General features: G+C 23.7%; 2 protein-coding genes and 1 long non-coding RNA gene across 3 annotated transcripts; 1 reads left to right on the top strand and 2 right to left on the bottom strand.

The window, feature by feature from the left end:
* Positions 1-79: 79 nt before the first annotated feature.
* Positions 80-12,279, bottom strand: LOC147658501 (uncharacterized). The gene is made up of 3 exons (XR_015295121.1): positions 12,151-12,279; positions 3,012-3,290; positions 80-1,382 (listed from the first exon to the last, which is right to left on the bottom strand). It is a non-coding gene; the product is annotated as an uncharacterized LOC147658501 (long non-coding RNA).
* Positions 12,280-15,928: 3,649 nt separating this feature from the next.
* Positions 15,929-18,869, bottom strand: rdgBbeta (cytoplasmic phosphatidylinositol transfer protein 1). The gene is made up of 8 exons (XM_003692498.4): positions 18,671-18,869; positions 18,309-18,457; positions 18,135-18,223; positions 18,035-18,042; positions 17,901-17,972; positions 17,732-17,830; positions 17,499-17,654; positions 15,929-17,426 (listed from the first exon to the last, which is right to left on the bottom strand). Exons 1-8 carry the CDS (start codon positions 18,719-18,721, stop codon positions 17,181-17,183), a joined length of 870 nt encoding a protein of 289 aa, XP_003692546.1. The 5' UTR covers positions 18,722-18,869; the 3' UTR covers positions 15,929-17,180.
* A 313-nt stretch (positions 18,870-19,182) lies between these two features.
* LOC100864946 (nonsense-mediated mRNA decay factor SMG8) lies at positions 19,183-23,408 on the top strand. The gene is made up of 15 exons (XM_003692501.4): positions 19,183-19,341; positions 19,545-19,689; positions 19,841-20,115; positions 20,184-20,414; positions 20,486-20,679; positions 20,772-20,875; positions 20,935-21,128; positions 21,208-21,447; positions 21,525-21,728; positions 21,800-21,903; positions 21,969-22,127; positions 22,199-22,409; positions 22,466-22,777; positions 22,858-23,037; positions 23,211-23,408. The coding sequence occupies exons 1-15, from the start codon at positions 19,301-19,303 to the stop codon at positions 23,329-23,331; spliced, it is 2,715 nt and encodes a 904-aa protein (XP_003692549.1). The 5' UTR covers positions 19,183-19,300; the 3' UTR covers positions 23,332-23,408.
* The last annotated feature ends 51 nt before the right edge of the window (positions 23,409-23,459 follow it).

Raw genomic sequence — 23,459 nt, 5'->3', positions numbered from 1 at the left:
CTGGAAAGAAATAAAACTTTTTATTGAAAAAAAAAAAAGAAAAAAGATAAAGAAATAAATTCTGATATATTAATATCAGTTTATGTAGATACAAATGTTTTATTTCTCACATTCTTTAATGACCAAAATTAAAACCTCGAAATCAGATTTCAATTCACCTCTAATTTTAAAATTAATTATTGTATCATTAATTTCAACAATTTTGTCGTATTTAATTTTTAACTAATATTTCGCAATATATTTCACAATCAACTAATGTAAACTATTTTCAGTTTTCCCCTGGTTCTTATTTGAAGAAGTCGCGTTATTAGCCTCACGAAGAAAATTGAAAGTTGCAAATACATTCTACAAAAAAACACGCAGATTTCCGTTACATGGTTAAACCGAGTTTCATCTGTCATTGAGCTATGTTTAACCAGGTTGAACACGCTAGGTCGCTCTAGGTAGGGAACAAAGACGACAACTGATGAAATTTTCATAAAATTCGATTCCACTAAAATTGGAGTCTCGAGGCTAAATATGAATTTCGAATGATTTGCAGTTCTATGGATATATGACAAAAGCTCAGTATGCTTTACATGAAATTGAGAAAAGAAACGTTCTTAAGAATATTCATGAAAAGATTCATTAATGTCTACGTAATTTTATGAGAGATGAAAATAATATTCTGCTATTTTTCTTCCATAGGAAGAAAGACTTTTTTAATTTTTACAAAGATATCAAGGTAATCATATTTTTCTTCTCTTGTACTTTCTCATATATTTACACTGAATATTGAATAGCTGGAAGAATAATCACTACACACAGAAAATTATGCACAGCAGACAAATAAATCTTTCCACGCCTGTGTAAAATTTTGTATAATTTTTAAATGTTTTTGTGTGTTTTTTTATCTAAAATTTAAGATAAAACTATGAAATATTTTGAAAAATCTTTCCTTAATTTCGTGAATGATTTTTTTGGAAAATCATCTTCTTGAAAAAAATTTAATCATTTATGATTAACAATCGAATATCCTTGAAATATTCTTGTAATATTCAAAAGAAATTTCTTTCTAATTCAAAAAATTTTTTTATGCATTCTGTTTTATGAACAACAAATTCTCGTCATTAGAATAGTTTTTAAGATTATGAGAAACGTAATGGCAAAGAAAAAAAAGAAGAACTCTTCTCAATCAAGAAACTTTCTTCCATTGAGAACAAATAGGAACTTCTTCCCTCGATAGAGGGGAATATCTCGATCATGACTGCTTCATTCGCGGTTTCATGTTGGAATATTCACGTTGAAATGGGACAATCGATTGCGAGAGGTTGCTAGCAAGGACAGCCCAACCGGTTTTTGTAGGTCAGAAATCTCACTGTACGTTGGCCTGCATCAAGCAGCTGGAAAAGTGAAAAAAATCACTTATTCTTGGATAGAGGAGAAAATTCCACAAAAATAGATCTAAAACTTATTATTTATACTGTCCACTTTGCGCTTCCATATTTCTCGAAGGTTCTAAAACAATTGTTGCAGTCAGAATGGAGAATCTCTTCGAAAAAAAAGGAGATAACAAGGATAATGAATCATAGTACAAAGAACTTCTCAAAAAACTTCTCTTTTTTCTTTCTTTTTTTTTTTTTTTAAATGATGTGAAATGCATCGAGGCGTTTAATATAGATATCATTATCATGGAATTCTATTCATTCGTTAAATTGTTATTATTTTAATATCAGAATGATCTTATGACCAGATAAAGTGAAGAATTACCGTATGGATAATCTATCATGTCAACTGCAGATCCGTTTTGTATATAAAATATTGACATGAATGATGACAATGAAGAGCAATTATTTTTCCCAATTGGAAATTACATATCACTTTTGTTTCCGGATAAATAAACACGATTTTTAAGTTTTGTAAAGTATATTCGATAAAAATTTATTTTTATACGATACAAATAATATTTTCTTCATTTTAGAAGATTCTATATATACAAATAAATAATTGTATTAAGTTAGGTTAGGTTAAATTTTCAAAGTAAAAATTAAATGAAATCATTATTTAATTGAAAAGTAAGTAAATAGATATTATACCAATGAGTATAAAAATTATCTCGAGAAACAAAAAACAAAATCAGATTGAATAATAATTTAAAACAATTTAGCTCTTTGTTATTTCTGAATACAAAATACAGAATCATTTCAACAATCCAGAATTTGATCTAATAAAATGGATCTATAATAACCAAAACTAGATGTTATTATAAGTGTATAGAATTAAAAACAAATATTAGATTTTATCAGGAAATAGAATTATTCTACAATAATTTTATCATTAGCAGAAAACAAAATTACTCTAACGATAAAAGTTGAATTATATTAAAAAAGTGAGGAACTTTAGAAAATCAAAATTCGATCTTTAATAGAAAATAAAATTTTAAATTCATAAACAAAAGATTTTTACCAAAAATAAAAACAATTAAAAGATAGATATAATCTATGTTATATAAATGTTATTATGTATCTACAATAATCTTGAAGTATAAACATGAATCTTTTATTTCAAATATATTTTTTTCCATAAATAATAATAAAATTTTTAAAGAAAATTTGAAATAATTCATATATTTTCAAACATTTTAAATAAGATTTTTCTATCCTAATAAACATTTTTAAATAGACAAAGATTCATTCTTCGGAAATTTGCGAAAAACTCATGCGAATCATGCAAATTAAAGTAGATTATCTAATCTAATTTCTAACCTAATCTAATTTTTTCGAGAATAATAATATCAAAGTAACTAAGTTTTGTACATAATTTATAATATAAATTTTTTAATGTTATTTATAAATGAAACATAGAATTCCATTAGAAATTATATATTCATTTAAAAAATTAGAGTTTATAGTCTATTATATTCATATGCTCATAATATTGCATTCATTGATAAAAGAAAACTCGTTTCAAAAGAAGAACAAAATATAACAAATACTATGAGATTATGAGAATGAATATTAAATATAACTCACCTGATAAGCTGATCAAAGTCCTAGATTCCATGATAATTAGCCAACTATATCCAAGCTATTCTCTGTTCGTAATATAACGTTGTCTTTGTTAACACCATCTCCACAATCTTGTCCAATTATAGCATTACATATTAGTTTGCATAGTAGCACGATTATACCCTTTGTGAACAGTAACCTGGATTTCAATGGTGAAAATTCCACGCAGGAGATTCGAATTTCGATGTAACGTTTCAAATTTTGATCCGATTTCATCCATTCAATATGAAATGTAACTTAAATCTGTAATAAAAAAGATGAAATTTGTTAGAAAATTTTCTTTTAGCTTTGATGTTATCTAATTAATAAGCACGTAGATGTTTAGAATTTCTGAAGATTTTAGAATTCTTCGACGTTAGAAAACAACTCAAAATTTTTACGATTTTTATAATTCTTAAAATCTTTGGAATTTTTAAATTAAAAAATTTCTTGAAATTTTTTATATATTTTTGATATTTTTAAATATTTGATTTGAAAGTTTGATAAGGGAATTTGAAATTTTAATGAATTATATAATCTGCGATGAGTATTGGAAAATACATAGGTTGAAATAATAATTTAAATTGACATATATCAATTATAATTAGAAATTAATTATAATATATAATTAAATAAATATTAATATCTGTCGAATTGATGATGTTGACAAATGACTTCGTAGATTTTTTATTTGAAAAAAAATGAGATTATTAAAAAAAAATCAATTTTCGTAATTACAAAAAAAATTCATAAATAAAATATTTAATATAGGAATTTAAAAATTTTAATGGAATGACAAAAATTTTACTCAAATATGTAAAAAATAATGTATTTAATTTCAATTAATTAAATATATTTAAACAAATTATTGAGCATTTAAAAAATTAATCATGCTATCATTAAAGTTATTTTTTGCTATAAATTTGAAAGTCTCTAATAGCTAGGGGAAAATGATTTTCAGTTTATGGATATTAGAAAAGCGCATCTGGCGTCCTGTTACACGATTTGTGTGCCTGTCAACAGCACATGGTGATTAATCAGCAAAATAATATTCGATTAAAGTATCATCCAAGAATTAAAGAGGATTTCTATTACACGGTTAAACAGATTACATGATTTATTATGATTCAATTATATAAAAATTTAAATATTTATTTATATGTTAATATAAAAAAAAATAATGTAATTCTAAATTGTTAATTTTATTACATGGAGAAGAAAATATAGTTTAATAAAGTTTTTTTCAACATACCTCAAGCTCGTTAATAAAAAGAGAATTAATTGATATATTATTAGCTCAAAAAATATCGGAATGAAAGAAATCTATGACTGAAGAAATTTTATTACTTTTTTTTTAATTATAAAAAATAATAGAAATATTATTTATTTAAAATTTTAAATTATAGTTTATTTTTATAAATATTATTTTATTTGAAAAATAAAAACTTTCTTTTTTTACAAATTTTATTGCTATGAATAAATACTATGAATACTACATTCGCATATTTTTAATTTCTGATAATTCTATAATTCTTTATTAATGTGATGCAAATTAAATATGTATTTTAAATAAATAACTTTAAAAAAAATTTATTTTTATAAAAATTTCTCACTTATAAACACTTAAATCGATGACTAAATCATAGAAAAGAACCAATAAAAAAGCTCGGCGACATGCCACTTTGACAGTCATTTTGATTGGTTCGTATTCTGAGTTAAGAAAGCGGGGAATTTGAATTCGTATTTGATCACTTATTTTTTCATCTCGGGAAGCGTTATAAGTATTATATGTTTCTTTATGCAATATCTGTAAAAGTAGAAGATTTAACATTCACATAGCAAAGTAGTAATACAAATATTGCCTCCAATGGAGTTTGGCTATCAGTCAAAAGATTATATTTTGAAGTGATATTTTAAGAGATCGATTAGATTAGATTGTAATTAAATAAATTATGTAAAAAAATACATGAAGTATATAAAAAAATTTCTAATGTTCAATAATTTCAACATAAATTCAAATTCAAGAAAACTTTTTAATAATTATAAATAATTATCAATTTTATATTTTATATTTATTTTATATTTTTCTAATCACATATTTTATTTTATATATTTTATCTTATATTACTAATAATAGTGTTATAAATAATAAACTAATCTATCCTAAGCTTAGCTAAAATTAATAAATCATTCTATTAAAGTGATAAGAAAATAGAAAAGTTTAAAAAAGATATTTTAAAGACAAATCAGTAAATTTAAATTGAAATAGTGACAAATATTAAATGCGATCCTTATTCATGATGTTTGAGGTTAAACTCGTTTAAGCTTAAACTTTCGAGAAGTGTCTCGTTAAAACTTCTCATAAGTGTATAACTGCATAACTGACGACTTAAAGTCATTTTGAAATTGATTCTCAATTCTGTGAAAAAATCGTCCTGTTTTTCTCACTCAAATCGTAAATTAAATTGCCTTCCTCAACACCAAGTCATTCGTTCTGGTAATTATTTTTGCATGGTAATAAAATCATCAAAGAAACCGAAATAAAAAATCAAGTTTCCTCGTAAGATATTTATATAAAATATATAGATATAAAATATATATATATTTTTGCTAGATTTTCTTGTTTTTCAGAAACGAGGGGATAAGTTTTAAGTGAATGGATTCGAATCAAAAATAGTGAATGTGTATATAGAAAGATCATAGTTAAGAGAAGTTATATCTTATTAAGGTAAGGAAAAAAGATGAAATTTATTTTTTTTGAGATATTGTTTATCTTAATGATTTATCAACTTTGAACTCATGAAATTTTTATTTCAATATTCGATATGAATAATGACATTAACTGGAAAATATATTATTAATATCAAAAATATTTATTGAGGTTAGGATATGTTTAAATATTAGATTAAATTAGATATTTAAGAATAATTCAATTAAATAAAACTTTTATAATTAACTAGATATAAATATAGATAGATATTTGAATAAATAGAAAAAAAATGAATATTAATTTTCTAATAGAAATCATTCAAAATAAAAACTTTTATAGTCGTTTTTTTTTGTGTCAAGATTTGTTAAATTAATTTTATTATTTCAATATTATTCAATTTCAATTTATATTTCAATATTATTAATTTTTAAAAACGAGAAAAAAAGAAATAAAATATAATAATAATTTTTTTTTTCATATATAACATTCAATTTTTTTTTATTCCAAGATTTTTTATATTTTATATAATCAAAAAAAAAAGAAAAAAAAAGAAAAATAAATATTTTAAAAAAAAATCTACAGTTTTTTATTACATTATGAACTTTGCCAAAGAAATAACTCAAATTCGAAGTTGGTCGAAGACTAACATTGCAGAAAAATCTAGTTTATTCGTGAAACATAAAACATGTAAATCAAATAGAAATGCAAACGAGAAAGTTCAAAAATGATTGTCGTTATCAATAATTGGACTAATTTCATTTCATCGAGCTTAAACGTTTGATCATGTTATAATTCCGATTCTCGAACGATTCGGTTCATTGAATAAACCACATTATTCAATTATGTATAACCTGTGACAACAATTGTGATACGTAAAAAAGCAATCAATGTTGGCCAACAATCATATTATCTTGCAATCATGTATTGTAATGATAAAACCGCAAAATTTTATAACACAGAATAAAAATATATTGAAATCTGATTTTTAAATTTCCGAATGCCGAATCTGAAATTTTATAAAAATTTTATAGTTATTTTTATTCAGTGTTACTATACTTAATAATACTTTATAAATACAACATAATAAAATTTTGGCTTCGATGTAACGTAATCTCATAATGAAACGAAATTTCAGGAACTGATGGCGTTCCAAATATAAAATTTTAGCTTCGAAAATTGGTTTTACTTTAGAATTATTAGGGCAATGAATTAGAGAACATATGATGGCTTGATCGAAATTTTATGCCTCAAGAATTACAATAAATTGTAATCCAGATTATCACAAATTTATAATTTTCAATGATATCTATTTTCGAATATTTATCTATCTATCTTTCGAATTCTAGTTATCAAATACAATCTTATTTATCGAGATATAAAATAAAAATAAAATAATTTTACGTGAAAATAAATTTCATAAATATTGTAATATTTTATCTGTATTTCATTTTTATTTTCCATCATAAACTTAAAAGAAATGGACTGAAATATTAAATAAATAAATTTTGATTTCTATATTTTTACTTTCTTTTTGTCATATAGAAAGATGTAAAATTTCAATACAATCATAATAAAAATTATCATAATAATCTAATTTATAGAAAACAGACTGAATTTTCATGGTTTTTTTAAAAAGGATTATAAAAAAAAATTAAAAAAAAAAATAATAAATTAATGATTTAGGAAAGAAAAGAAAAGAAAAAAGAAAGAACATTTTGGAAATTAATCGATAAAACAAATATATTAATTCTAAATGATTTGCAGATACCAATGGATTAAGATAATTACCTCCCATGCATATTTCATTAAATTCTCTCAACAGAAAGAATCGATCCATCGAACTATTATTTTCCAAATGAATTAATAAATAACTGTCGAATAAAATCTGACAGTTTTGACGAAAGATACTTTTCACGTTACAAAAATGATACGATTTCTTACGAATATTCTAAAAAAATGTCTATATATTTTTATTGAAATAAAAATAAAAAAAAAGTTCTATAAAGGGAATACATGCAAAAGGTAAGATATTTTTTTTTTTTTAAATTTCTGTTTCTAATTTTAATATAAATATCCGATAAATCTTATTCTTCAAAGAGAACTTAATCTAGTTAATGATAGAAATGGTCCATTACATCATATTATATTGGTAATTTGTATTATGTAAATTGACATATTCAAAAGCTTAGAAAATTGCTTTGTGAAATTTGGAAACTTAAATAAGTAAATATTTAGTTATTACAAGTTAAAGGTGCACGAGTTAACGAGATGCCTGGAGGCGAGCAACCAACCATGAATCGTAGCCATAGGTATCGAAAATAGTGAATATAGATGAACACTGATCATACGCTTGTATGTTTTAATTTCCACTCTCAAATATCGAGAATATTATTTATATATATATTATTTATGAAGTCAGTATTTGAAACTATGAACATGTAATGTAATGAACATTATTATGTACATATGAAATCTGCTAATTCACATAGTTATGGTAATAAAATTGACATTATAATATTTTGAATTATTATATCGTATTATCATTGAACGTCAATGTGGTCATCGTTATTCAAAGGTGAATATTCCAACTCGGTTATTTTTTTTTTTTTCTATCAAAGCTCTGTCAAGAGAAATTTTAACGACATTAAGACATCGATAATAAAACAACAGTAACTATAAAAGCCACTCCGCAAAAACATTTCCATTTTGAAGATTGGTTTTAAGGAGATTATTTTAAAAGTGATCACAGTGACGTTCAGCTATAAAGTAGTAAAACACAATGAATTCGCTAACTTCATTACTAACTCGTAAAAATATGAAATTCTATTCTATCGTTATTTCATTTTTATTTACAATATATATGAATATAGATAACGATGAGTTAGCGAAAGACATTTTCGTTTTTTCAAAAGATGAAAATTATAAGAATTCAAAAAAACTTAAATACCAATTTTTAACGTATCATTTCTTCCAGAATTATACCCATTCGCGATAGGCACACAGCGAATAAATATCATATCACTCAACGATCAATTTCCTACAATGAATGTAACAATTTAGAATGAAATACCGGACTAAGCATGTGTTTCCTCGCCTTTCCTAATATTCGCCCGCTAATTAGCGCAATATCACGCGCCCATTATTCACAAGAGAAGCTCTGTTGCGAATCCATCATGACTATTGGGCCTTGACCTGGATGAACGCTTAATGATTGTTGTCAGAATGCAAGATCCCCTTGCGATTTTGTATGTGCGCGATCTTAATGGACGATATGGTGAAAATTTGATGAGGAAAACCGAATGGAAAAAGAAAGTTTCGGATTCTCGGATAAATAAATTAAACACGTTTCAGTACGGATGTGCAAACTGTGGTTTCTAATTACAGCTTGTTAAAAAGTTTTCTCTCTCTTGTAATTTGGCAACTGAGTGGAGCAACGTGTTGAGTAACACTGACAAGTATTAACTATTTTATATTATATCGTAAAAATTGATATCATCATATATCTATATTCATTTTATAATTATATCATGCATTTTAATATTAATATAATATATTTTATTATTTTAAATATAATGATGACGTTAATTTTTGTAATCTAATAAATTTCAAAATTTGTAGATATATATACAGAATGTTGATATATTCGTGGACATCTTTGGAGAGTGGAGTTTTTTCTTTTTAGAATAGAAAGTTAATTTAAAAGAAACATAAAAAATATACATAAAAATATCAATTGAGATTTATTTGTTAAATTATAAATCATTTTGCATAAAAGTAAGATAGATTTATCTCCATTTCGCTTCATTTAGTGTAAATTTTATTTGTTTATAACTTAATAAATGAGCCTCAATCGAAATTTTTGCATAATAATTTTTCATCTAGAATTAATCTTATAAAAATATTCTATAAATATAATTTATTATATATATTAATATTATTTTGAAATTATATATTAATATTTATACTAATATTCTAAAATTAATGTTGTAGGTTGTAAAACAAGAATTTTACAAAAGTAAGAATCTTCAATAAGAATGTATTCATTCGAATACATGTCTACGGAGAATATTAAACATGGTTCAATGGCCACTATGATTTCAGAATTTCCAGAATCATGGAAGTCAAATTGAAATTTATGCAACACTGATTGCATAGTATTAGAAGGATGGAACTAAATATATCGACCTAATAATTTCTGCGTGGGCAAATTGTACGTGTTGGATATCAAACGAGAAATTATAATTTTGCCAAACGTCCTACAATTTTGATTCTATTCATTTTGGGTTCTTTGACCTTGAAGATCGAAGAAAGTTAATAACAATGAATGCATTGTTAATTGCAACTAAGAATTTCGAATTACTTTAACAATTTCTCATTTGAAAATTATGTTGGAAATTATAATCATGTGGAATTAGAATTTTATTCATTTTTCACGAAATTAATAATATTTTGTCAAACATTAGTAAAGTTAATTAAATATTTTATGTTCTATTAATTTTATTTTATGAATTAATAAAAATATTATGATTTTATGTTATAAAAATTTTTCTTTTTCTATTTTTTAACATTAATGAAAAAATCTTGATTCTATTGTTTAATAAAGAAATAGATATAATTTTTTTTTTATAAGACTTTCTAAACTCGTTAACGCACTATGTAATTAAATATCTAATTAAAACTTCTCGTTTTTTCCTTCTTTAAAATCCAATAATAGAAAGAGAAGAATCGAATTCAATAAAAATCGAAGAAGTAAATTATCTTTATCGTTAGAGAAAATTACTTTAACAGGACACTATTATTTCATTTATAACGCTTTAGATATGTCACATGTTCTAATTTTGCTTACAATTTAAAATTTTATCAATTGACTTTAACATTTAGATCTAATCCATACCATGAAGTGATTAGTAAACTGCTCTAATTGAAGAGAAATAACAAGATTAATTAGTTTAGACTATATTATATCTAATAATTCATGTGAATAAAAATAGAACCAAGTAGAATAAATCCAAAATGATCAGACCTAATAATGAATATAAAGTTAGTGAAGATTCAATTAAATTTTTTAAGTAAACATCTTTTACTATTTTGTATAATAAGAATATGGATTCAAATTATTTCTCTCTTACATTTAATAAAAAATAATTATTTTGATATAAATTGATAGCAATTTCAAATTCGAAAAATTCATCAAAAATTTTAATTTTATCATTATTTAATAAAAACTTAATAAGTATTTATTATATTGAAATATTTATTTTTTAGCAATAATTTTATAATTTTATAATTTTTTTTAATTTCTTTAAAATTATGAGATCCATAATAAGAAAAATCAATCAAAATATAAATAATCCGAATGCGAAACATTTCACAAAAACAAAAATAAGGAAAACATTTCTTGTATACAAATAACTTAATATTGGTATATGTGTGTATTGTATAAAACTTGTATAAAATTTCTACATACAAATCACGCTACACATTTGATATTGCATTTACAATGTCGCAGAACTCCGATAAAATGCAAAATAAAAATTAATTATATTTCGTATGTATAAAATGCTAATATTGTCGATAATAGAAAATAATTGCTGATGAAGAAAATGATATTGGTAAGAGAGATGAATATCGATGGAATTGCGAATAATTGGAAATCATGAGAATGTGTATTAATTCGATGTACACATGAATAATTACGCATTGAAAAATTTCAACGAAGATAGATGAGTGTTATTTTCAATATTCATACATATAAAATGTTTCTTTGACTTTCATTCGATAAATAAAAAGCATGTCTTTTGTCTGTTAATGAAATAGAAGAAATGAGAAATTAATATTCTGTAGAATTATTGACATAATCGTAATGATTGAGAAAAATATTATCGATAATTAACATATATATATATATGTTTTTTTTTAATAATGATTAAAAAGCATAGAATATATTTGCAAAGGTTAAAAATTTATGTTGTTTTATTATTATAAGAGAATCTATAAAAAAGAAAAATGAAAAATTTAATCTGAAAATGAAATGTCAAAAATATATGAATGTTGTATTTATTGTGTTATTATCGATTTGGTGAATTATCGAATTGATCAAAAAATCATAAATTTCTCTGAAAACTATAAGAACTCTAAACAAATAACTTCATCTAAGTCTTATTACTCTTTAATATCAATGAAATCTCGATCAAATACTTGTTTCTTTCTCAATCAAACAAATAATAATAAATTAGATTAAATAGAATTTAAAATCAAATTCAATCGTCGTTTAAAAATTGCGTTATCGATGATTTTAAATCGATTCTAATTAATTTAATCCAAATAAATAATTCATTAAATATTTCAAATAAATAAAAAAATCACTTAAAAAGAATATACTTTCTATTATTAAAAATAACAATTAGAACTTACCACATGTTATGAAAAAGATCTTTTAATTAAGCACACGTTAAAAATTAAGAAGAAAAATAAAAGTTTAACAATAAATCACGAGAAACGACGCGAACGTGACAAAGTACGCGCGTCAACTGTTCCAAATGTGTTAGGGACGCGACTAGTCGCGCAATCACACTTCTACCCTATCGCCATCTAGTTACAGGACTACATATCACAATATAAATCCTTATTCGCGCTGAATATATTAGATCAACACAGATTGACGAAAAATTATCTTATGATCAATAGATCTTTTATTAGCTATTTAAACAAACTCTAGCTAAAATATTTGAAATATTTAAATGATTTTTGGAAACGACAAGTGGTAATATTGAGTTTCATTGTATTAGTGATTTAAGATTGTAATTTATTGTAATTTATAAAGAATTACTTTTACGTGATAAGTATTTATATAGATGAAAAAATGAAAAAAAAATTATAAAAAATAATTTAATTATTTAATTAAAAATTAATTAATTAAAAATTATTTTTTATCTAGAAGAATAAAAACATATTTAAAAAAATGAAAAAATTGTTTAAAAAAATGTTATATTTAAAATTTACCATTATTTTTTAGTGGAATAATAATAAAATAATAATAATATTGATTAAGATTATTGTTATCAAAAAAATTATTATTTAATAAAATTTTAAAATTGAATTTATATATTTAAAATTTACTAAATTTTAAAACATAAGAAATAATTATTTGAATATACTTTTTTGAATTTAGAGAGTTGATTAACAATAAAACAAAATTTCTCTCGATTATTTATATATATCCTCTTTTATACTTATTCTATAGAGTTCTTTTTCAAATTTTAATTCTTTTTTAATTAATTTCAAATCTTTTTATAGATCGATTTTCCCATTTTGTATGAAAAATTATTTAGAAATCCATATATATTAAAAATCATCCATATATTAAAAAATACAGAAAATAATATGATTTATGTTTATACAAATTCACATGAGAAATATAATTCATAAAATTATTCTATGTTTTTCCCATCAACATGTTAATCCAAATTTTCAATCATTCGAAATTACATCTCGACGATTGAAATTATAATTCTAGCATTGAATTCCGTAATCTAAAATCATCCCTGTACGTTATACGTAATTCCGATTACGCAAACGCGAGGGAAAGAAGATAAATTAATTAAACGGATCGTTGATTACGAAACGTAAAGGGATGGATGGATTGTTAATTAATTCTAATAGTAGGAAGGACAACGTCGATCAAATGAATTCCTATTAATTCCAAAATACAGTATCCTCGATTGAGTTGTTCACGTGTCGATCTCACGCGGCCTATGGGAACACGTGATATATCATAGCCACGTGACAAAAAGGGGAAGAATTCTTTCTTTCCGGTGAAAAGCAAATCAGATCTTTCTTACCGCGTGACTATGATTTTAATAGCTTCGAATGTTTGCATAACGCTTATAATAGGAAAATCCTTCTAACCTTTTCAATCGAGGATCAATTACAGTTGGTTGCATAATTGGAAATGAAAGATGGATATTTTCTAAATTTAAAAGTTATTTCAGAAAAAGATTATTTCGAGTTTGTTATTATTGTTAATTTATAAATTTATATATAAAAATGTTATTTATGTTAAATTTAAATTTAACAAAAAAATAATGAATTCGATAAAATTAGTATTTTTCATTTATTGAACGATGGAAAAAAATATGCATAGATATTTTTTATTAGATGTAACAATAAATGAAGATGTAGTAATATGTATAATAAAATATAGTATAGTATATGCCTTGAAACATGTTTTTCGCTTAATATTAAAACAATTGTTAAAAATCTAAATAAATGAAATTTTTTTTTAATCTTTTACATCTATATTTGTTACATTATAAAGATTTTGAAAAAAATAGTTTTTTTATGAAACAGTTTTAATTTAATGATGTAATATAAAAAAATATGAAAGATTAATGTAATAATTATGTAATATAATAGAATAATGGAAAATTGGAAGAAAAATGGAAAATTCATGTCATTGTAGAAAATACCTTCAATAATGAACTGTAATGATGAAAGGTTTATATAATCGAATATTATTAATTGAATAAATATAAACCTATGATGTTCTACTTATTAGAATCGCACTTCAAAGCTTGAAGTATCTTGAACAGGAAGACACCAACTGAAATAAAAAAAAAAAAATTAAAACAAGAAATAATTTATTTATAAAAAATAATTTTATTCAACAATTGAATTTTCAATTAGAAGATTTATTTATTCGATTAATCATTCAATTATTTTTTATCAATATTAATCATTTTTAATTATTTATATGTCATAAAAATAAATTTGATTATCAAAATCATCTATCTAGGATCCTTCGAATAGATTTTATTTTATTTTCAAAATAATATGATATAAAATAATGTAAAATAATGTAAAATAATATAAAAATAATGTAATATAGAAAAATGACTATTTTCATCAATTTTTATTTATTTATTTTTTTTTTTTTTTATTTTTGAGAGAAAAGCAATTACCATTGAATTAATTATAATTAAATATCTATTGGGATTTTCTATAAAATTGGAACAATATTTTTTTAAACAAAGTTATTTAAAAATTTAGTATATAGAGGTATTTTTTTTTAGATAAAATATTTATTTATTATATAATCGTGACGAAAAATAGATTTTAAGTTATTTTATATGCATAAAAAAATAGATTTTTAATAAATTATTTAAAAATGTTAAAAATAAATTCATTAAAAATTATTTAAAGATTATTTATATTATTTTTTATTATTTTTGAAATGCTATAACAAAAGAATAAAATTACAAAAACAAAAAAATAATAAAATTTCAATAATAAAAAATATAAAGCAAATCTCAAAAAACTAATATCAAAAAAAAATTAACATAAGATAATAATAATAAATATATAAAAAAAATAGCAACAATAAAAAATAGAAATTTCAGTAATAATAAAATTATATAATTGATAATATTGATAATAATCAATATTATAATGTTTTTAAATGATTTAGAAAATTCTAAAAAAACTAAATCTCTTCTGAATAATACTTTACAAATTATAAAATAAATGCGAAATGAGAAATTTACGTATCGATGTAACATTATTCTTCATTGTCATAATTCTACTAATTATATTCTTTATCCTAGAATCTTAAATCAATTTGAAAAGCAACTGGAAATCTCGATAAATCAATGCGTAAAATCGTTTTGTTTCTTTTTTTTTCTGATTCCGTATTCGAACAACTAGATGAATATAATGAATGACAAAAGAGAAGGGATAACTAGGTCGAGCATTCCCTGAAACAAGTTTTATATATATATATATATTTATACATTGAAATTTATTAATTTCATGTCGATTTCGAAGACAAAAGTTCTGATTCTTTTTGCGATATTCTGATCATTCATTCATTATTTTATTGTTAATAGTAAGTTTGACTCAAAATTATTACACACTATTGCATAAAGTATTTTAATTAAAAATTAAATGCTTTTTAAAAGATAAAAATGATAATAAACTTTATAAATTTATGAAGAATGTTTAATAAAATCATAAAGATAATCATTTTTGAAAATGATTGAATATAAGTAATTTAGTGATTTTATTCATTCTTTGAATAGACATAAATTATTTATTCAAATAATTTTTCTTTTTTTAGCAACCTTGTTACAATTTTGGGAATTTAAGGTTGAATTAACTATGACTAGTAAGTGAACTAAACAATAATAATTAATTCTTGTGAAAAATTGCTTGAAATTTTTATTTAAATACATACACATATAGTAATGAAGAAATTAAATATTCTATAGTATAAATACCCTTTCAAATAGGAACACAATTTTTAAATGTGCCATAAACAATGGAAAATAAATAGTGAAATTCCTAAGCATAAAATCAAATATTTTTTTTCCATGGTATAATATACACATTCCAATTGTGTATAACTGCAATTGCAATCTATCTAAAAGTTATAAATTGTATGTGAATTTTTGTGCATACCTATTTTTGTTTTTTTATTTTGTTCAGTTCAGTTTCAATTTTAATATTTTTTTTTTATTTTTGGTCCCAAGAAAATTTTAGAAAACAGATAAATAATTTAAGTAAAAAAAGAAAAATAAAAATATTCAAATATTAATATACAAATAAAAATAGATACTCTTTCTTTACATTCTGTTTTGAAATTTTAAAAATTAAAATTATGATTTAGCAGCAATAATTCTGTATATACAACCTATTTATTTTTCAATTAAAAAAAACTTTATAGCTATCTATGAGCTTCCTCATTAAGATTAAAGAAGAATGCAATTCAGTAGTGCCATAGTTGCAGTTCAAGAAGCATACATACATATTTATATCTTTTGTGTACGATATTTTGCTACAATATTGAATAATTCTTATGATAAATGCTATCACTGGTTTTTACAATATTTCGTACATATTTAAGCCGATGTATATAATATCGACAAATATATTTGGATGCAATATACCTTTGCTAGCCACATTAAAGATTCGCTAATAATCTTGTTTACATATTATAACTATTTGAGGACTACACCTTTTATTTTTCTTCTCTATTCTAGATCAATGAAATAATAATCAATACAAATATCAAATAAATAATCATAAACATAACTATTGAAAATAAGAAACCTGCTCCTCATTTAAAATACTGCTTTTAATAAACTCCTAATAATTCCTAAATTGATTAATATAAATAAAGATAGTTTAACATATATTAAACTATAAAAATATTCAACATTACTTAAATAATCAATATCCTTTGTTTAATAACCTTGCACAAAAACGATTTAGAAGTATAGAGCAGGAACTCTGGTTTACAAATCCTGTTACAGGTGACCTGACTATAATGTACACAATATATATGTATATACACACACAGAATCGAAAATGCCGATGTTTATTTGCACAATTTTTAATTACGTTCCCTAGATAGGCTATCAATTACTCTAATTTCTTTAGAATTGTGGCTATGACCAAGAAAACCATGATCGATTGGTAGGAGATTTGGGTAATGGTGAAGATGGCACTGATGAAGTTGGTGTGAGAGGTGTTATTGGTCTCTCGTTGTTTTGATTTCTGAGCCGTACTTTCTCATTTGTTTCAGCTTGCATTTTTTGTTCATACTGTCTAACATCTTCCAATGTCATATCATACCATTCATCAATCCATGCAAACGCTTGTCGATGACCCAATAATAAAATATCTCTTATACACTGTGAACATAAAAATTATATTTAATAATTTGACATAATTAATCATTTTATAATTATAAAATATATAATTACTCTATGAATGAAGTCTTCAACTCGAGTTTGCATACCCCAAACTTCGAAAGAAGCATGGACTAATTTATAAGAACACATTATAGGTTGTGTGATATTTTTCCAGCCTTCTACCAATGGTCCACGACCAGTTCGTTGAGATTGAAAAAATTTTGGATCCTAAAATAAAAAATATAAATCTTAAATCCTATAAATTGTTCTAAACATAAATAAATTAAATATATTAATAATAATACCTCTTCCTCTTTATAATGCTTTGCAGAAAGTTCATCATATGCAATGTCTACAAAATCAATTTCACGATGAATCAACTCAATGGGAGAAAGTCCTAAACACTGTTTTAATCGCAATATAAATAATAGAACTAATTATATTAATACATAAAGCATATGCTCATTTACATACATTTTCCGTGGATCCATTATTATCTTCATACCGTGTTTTTATTGAGATGTGAAATTTTGGAATAAATGAACACTGAAAAATAAAATTACAGATAGCAAAAAATCTCAAATGAAATATAATAAGTAGATACTTACAGTATATTCTTGATAGGCCATAAATAACATGAAATAAAAATGAAATATTATTAAACAGAAATAGATATTCAGAAATGAATTCTATTTGTACCTAATGTACCTGTGATAGTAAAAGGGTAATAATTCCAAGCTTTCTCTGTGACATAAAATATTCGTGGAATGATGGATTGAACCCAATATGGTAATTTACTATAATATAATATATAGAAAATAAGTTATCTTTTGATAAAAAAAACTTAAATATAAAAAGAATAAATGATATCATAATTATTACCTAGATAAATGAATTCTTTTTTCTGTAAATTGGCCTTTTCCATGTTCTGGATGATCACATTCTATGTTTTCTACTACCTCAACACCTTCATCATTATCAGATTGCTCATGACTATGTCTGGCAATCATATATAATTGTCCTATACGATACTATAAGAAAGATTGAAATTCTTTAATTCATAAACCAATAGAATGAAAGTTTTAACTGTATTTTATTAAAAATTTTGAAAATATATTAACTGACAAAGTAAATAATTACAATTGAAAATTGTTAATGAAACTGTAATAATTGTTTGTGAAAAAAAGGAATTATTAAAAATTATAATAACAATAAACATTACAAATTTAAAAAGAATGAATTACCTCTTCTGTGGTAAGAGGCATGCATATACGATATTCCTTCGTTAATACCATATTTGAAATGAAAATCTTACAATGTTTTACAATTTTTACGTTTGCATAAAACTAATAGTTCTTATGAAATTACAGTTTTTTTTTTTAGTTAATGAATAATGTATAACTGAACTTATCATCTAAATAGTAACTTCACTATCTGAAGGCAATGAAGCAATAAACAATCGAATTGAATGAAGTCTGTCTCTCTTTCTTAAATCGATAATAAAGTTTGACATCTTAGTTAAATAATAATATAACTAGAAGACTTATAAACAAAAAATCCCAACTATATTAATTATTTACTTATAACAATAATTAAGCATTTTTTCCGTTAATTTAATAATTCATTTTGTAATAAGATTCTTCAAATAACTATTAAAATTTTTTAAATAAACTTATTTAGAAAAATAGATTATTAAAAATAAATTTTATAAAATAAAAAAAATAAATATAATTATAATAATATATAATTTTTTACAACTTTTTAATATTATTTCATAATTTATAATTTACCTATATACTGAAAAGTATAGAGCTACGATATTTAACACATAGCATGCAATAACATAACCTTTGTGTCGCCAAAACAAATATATAATGCGACCGCAGAAATTTCGACTTCCATGTAATATAGAAAGGTAATTATATGAAAAAAATATTTTTTTTAATATATAAAATTCTTAAATTTAATAACAATTTGATTGTATGTAAATATATCAATCAGCAATAACAATTAATGTTATATTCTTTCTTAATATTTTAATTGTTATATAGTTCTAAAAAAAATATTTTTTTTAAAGTAATAAAGATTTCCAATAATATTTATTATAAAATATTTTAGTTTTATACACACAGATAAAAAAGTAGTGATCGTATCTGTGTTTGGAAAATCACAATATTGTGCAAAAGGATGCAAAACCAACATGCTCAGTTCCATTCTACAAGTGGGCCTCCTGGATGAACCAGAAGTGGATAAAGAATCATTTGTAAGAAATATATAAAAATTATAAAAATTATAAAAAATATGTTCAAGAATATATTAAAATTTCTAAAATAAATTATATATTATATATATAATTTATATTATAAATTATATATTATATTATATAAAAATAATGTAAATTATATTACTTCTAGTGTGAAATTGAAGGATATTATGATTCTAAAGATAGAACTATATACTTACATTTAAGAGGATTATTAGATACTCATACTCTTTTAATGGAATATGATAAATTTATAGAACAACAGGATTGTAAAGATTTTCTTAGTGTATGGGCACATATGAGAGATAAATATGCAAGAGCACTACTTGTTTTGTTTCATATATCACATGTTATTATTCTTACTCATCCAACGCATACATTTGATTATAGTTATGTACATTTATTCCGAGCTATGGATATTGTAAGGTATATATTTATTTCTAAAAACATATTATTCTATGATTTCATAAGTAAAATTTTTTATTAATTTTCAGACAGAAAGTTTCACCACAACTTTCTGATGTCTTAAGTTGTATTTATAGTTTACCTAAAGATTGGATATCAAATGTAAGACCTTGTTCTCCACGAGTTTTATTTTATTTTGAAACTTGTCCTACAGTATTTCAAGATCCCACTAGTGGAGCTAATATCAAAAAATTAGAACATTCTTTGGAAGATCAAATATATCAAGTATTGAGAAAAAACCGTATAGTAACTAATATTAGGTACTAAAATTCAGAATAGAAATTTTTAAATTATTTAATTTGATATAAAAAATATGTAAATTAATTTTCAGTTCGAATTCGTTGTTTGCAATTCCTGCAAACCAAGAATTTGTTTATGTACACACGGGTACAACTGAATCCAAAGATATTTTGGGTTATATGGCAAAAAAACTCATACAAAGTTGCAAAGTTAGTTCTGGAGGAAGTACTTCTAGAAGCTTAGCAAGTCAAGATTCCAATATTCAAATAGATAATACAGATCCTGGTGTGTAAATCATTAAATTAAAACTATTATCTGTATATAATTATTATATATATATATGTATATTAAAATAAAAATAACTTATATCTTTGCAGAAATTCGTTCCTTTAGATCATTTCTACAACAGCACATAAACTTAGCTTTTGCGAGAGGTTTCGACGATAATGTTGGAAGACATTCTATACCTGCCTATTTTGAGGTGAGATTCACAATAAAAAAAATTTAACATTTAACTAATAATTTAATTTCTTTAATTAGATACCTAATGTTACAATATTCTGCGAAGTAGCGAACAAAATATACGATTATTTCATTCATGGAACAGATAAAGAATTACTAACTTTGCATAGCTTATTAGATACTGATGTAAAATTCAGTAAAAGCAGATGTAGTAAAGTACTTCCACGAGCTCTTCAGACTTATCAAGAAAATCTACCCCAGCATTATACAAGGTATAAACTGAAATTAATTGAGTTTCAACATGTGATACAAAAAATTTACATAAAGTAATTCTATTGATATTTACATCAGAGCATATCATGAGACAAAACTAGCTCATGCAATGGCAGTTTTTGAGATGCATGCAAGAGGTCCTCTATTTGAAGAGTTCAGTGAAAAATTACAAACAGAATGCGAAAAACATTGGAGGTCTGGTAGGCAAATGTGTGAGGTATTGTCTTTAACAGGGAATCCTTGTACAAATCCAATACATAGAGGTGGAAGTGAAGGTGCTGGTGGAGGGGAACAGGCGGAACAAAGGGATAATGATAAGTACATATTACTTGAAAAGTATTATTTTCCATTACACGTATTACCTAATTCTAATGTGAAATTTTTTTACTTTATAGTGATTTACCAATCAGAGAACATTGCAGTGGCGTTCGATATATTTGTGCTTGTAATTGTGGTCGTTGTCAAGGTTCAAGAGAAGATCCATTTAGTTTAAGACAAGCCAATTATGATTATTTTCAAATATTAGCTAAACAATGTGGCTGTGCACAATTGGAGAACATACAATTTCCGGTTTTCCAACCAAGCACACATAATTACAGGTAAAATATTATTTTTTATATTTTTAAAGATTAGAGTAATGGTTTTTAATTTTTAAAAATCTTTATTACAGACCAGCACAATTGTTTTCTACTAAACGAAAAGATTCTTTTAGTCACGGAGAGTCGCCTCAAGGGAATACTCAGGCTTGTAGTTTAGGAGTTAATACTTTAAATGGTACTTTTATTGTCACTGTATTATCATCTTTTAAATTTGAGAGAAATTTTTTTATATTTTTTCAGATGATATTCGAACACCATATGGAAGTGGAGGTCAATCACCTCCAACAAGCGAAACTAACGAAGATGTTCCTAAACTTAGTAATAAAACTAGTTTAACACCTAGCGATGCGCATAAAGTTGTCATCGAAGTATCTGATAGTGATGCAGAAAATGCAAAAGGTAATTTTAACATAAGATTAATTATAATATCGTATGTTGAAAACAAATTTCAATAATTTTAAATTCTGTAGAGAAATCTCTGGTCAGGCAACCTTCAACAACGGAATATCTACCAGGAATGTTGCATACAGAATCACCAGCTGGTTTATTGCCACAATTTTCCAGTTGGTCTTTAGTTTGTCTTGGTCCAAGTAGTTTATATTCTCACAATTTGGGTTTACAACATCAAGCTGGTGTTTTATCTACTTCTGCCTTTCTTTTACCTTGGGATGTTACAGTAAGGTAATTGAGTTTAAAACAATTTAGTTTTAATTACTTTATCAAATTCTTTCTCATAGACTAGAACATCAGAAAGAGAGAGGTTCTCTGTGGCCGACTATAAGTGATCATGGATCTCATGGCTATTGTCCCAGAGGAAAGAATTTTCAGAATATGAATACTATACGTGGTCGAAAATCAAAGGGTGGAAAAGAATTTGTAGTGAAAATATTTGTAGGAGTAGAATACGAATGTCCGCGAGGACATAGATTCATGGCATCCGCGCCAGATAAGGTTTTGAAAGCTACCGGAAATGGAATTGTAAAAGATAGTGGAAATAAAGTTACATCTAGTACTGCGGATATGCCACTTTATTTTCCATGTCCTTGCAGGTATGTGAACATTAAAAATTTAATGTTGAATATTTGAATATTTAGAAGTAAAATTAATATGGAATTAAATTTTATTTTAGACAAACAAAACCTTTAATTGCTCAATTAATGAGAATTCATGTGGTAACACCAAAAGCACCTGTTCATGTTACATTAAATCCTAGAGTACAACCTGGACCCCCACCTTGTCCAATTTTTATTACTGGTTGTGACGAACCAATAAAATTATCGCAAAGTGCCTATTGGGTCTTAAGATTACCGTATCCTTTTAAAATTAATATTTATATAATTTACTATACTTATGAATATTTAAAAAATAAAAATTATATATATTTGAATTTAAAAATTTCTTTTAAAATTAAAATTTAAAATATAAAATTTATAATACAATTTATAAAAAAATCAATATCAAAAATTCTTAATAAGAATTTAGATATGTATATATGGATGAGAAGGGACCATATTTAGCGCCAAAAGAACCCGTTCCAACATCACATGGAAGATTATTAGCGGGAATGTACGGAATTAGCGAAGTACTTCCAGAAAAGAAATAAAACAGTATTCAATTTTTTATTAAAAAGCAATTTATATGTAAATTATATCTTGTAAATATATAAAAATGAAAAAAGTACATATTATTTATAATTTATATAATCCCAATTTATACAATAAAATTTAAAAT

This window comes from Apis florea, unplaced genomic scaffold (genome assembly GCF_048593485.1).
Source record: "Apis florea isolate Af1SG1 unplaced genomic scaffold, ASM4859348v1 contig_2201_pilon, whole genome shotgun sequence".
In the NCBI taxonomy this organism is placed as follows: domain Eukaryota; kingdom Metazoa; phylum Arthropoda; class Insecta; order Hymenoptera; family Apidae; genus Apis; species Apis florea.
Note: the sequence above shows the minus strand (reverse complement) of the source record. Positions and strands in the feature narration are given on the sequence as shown.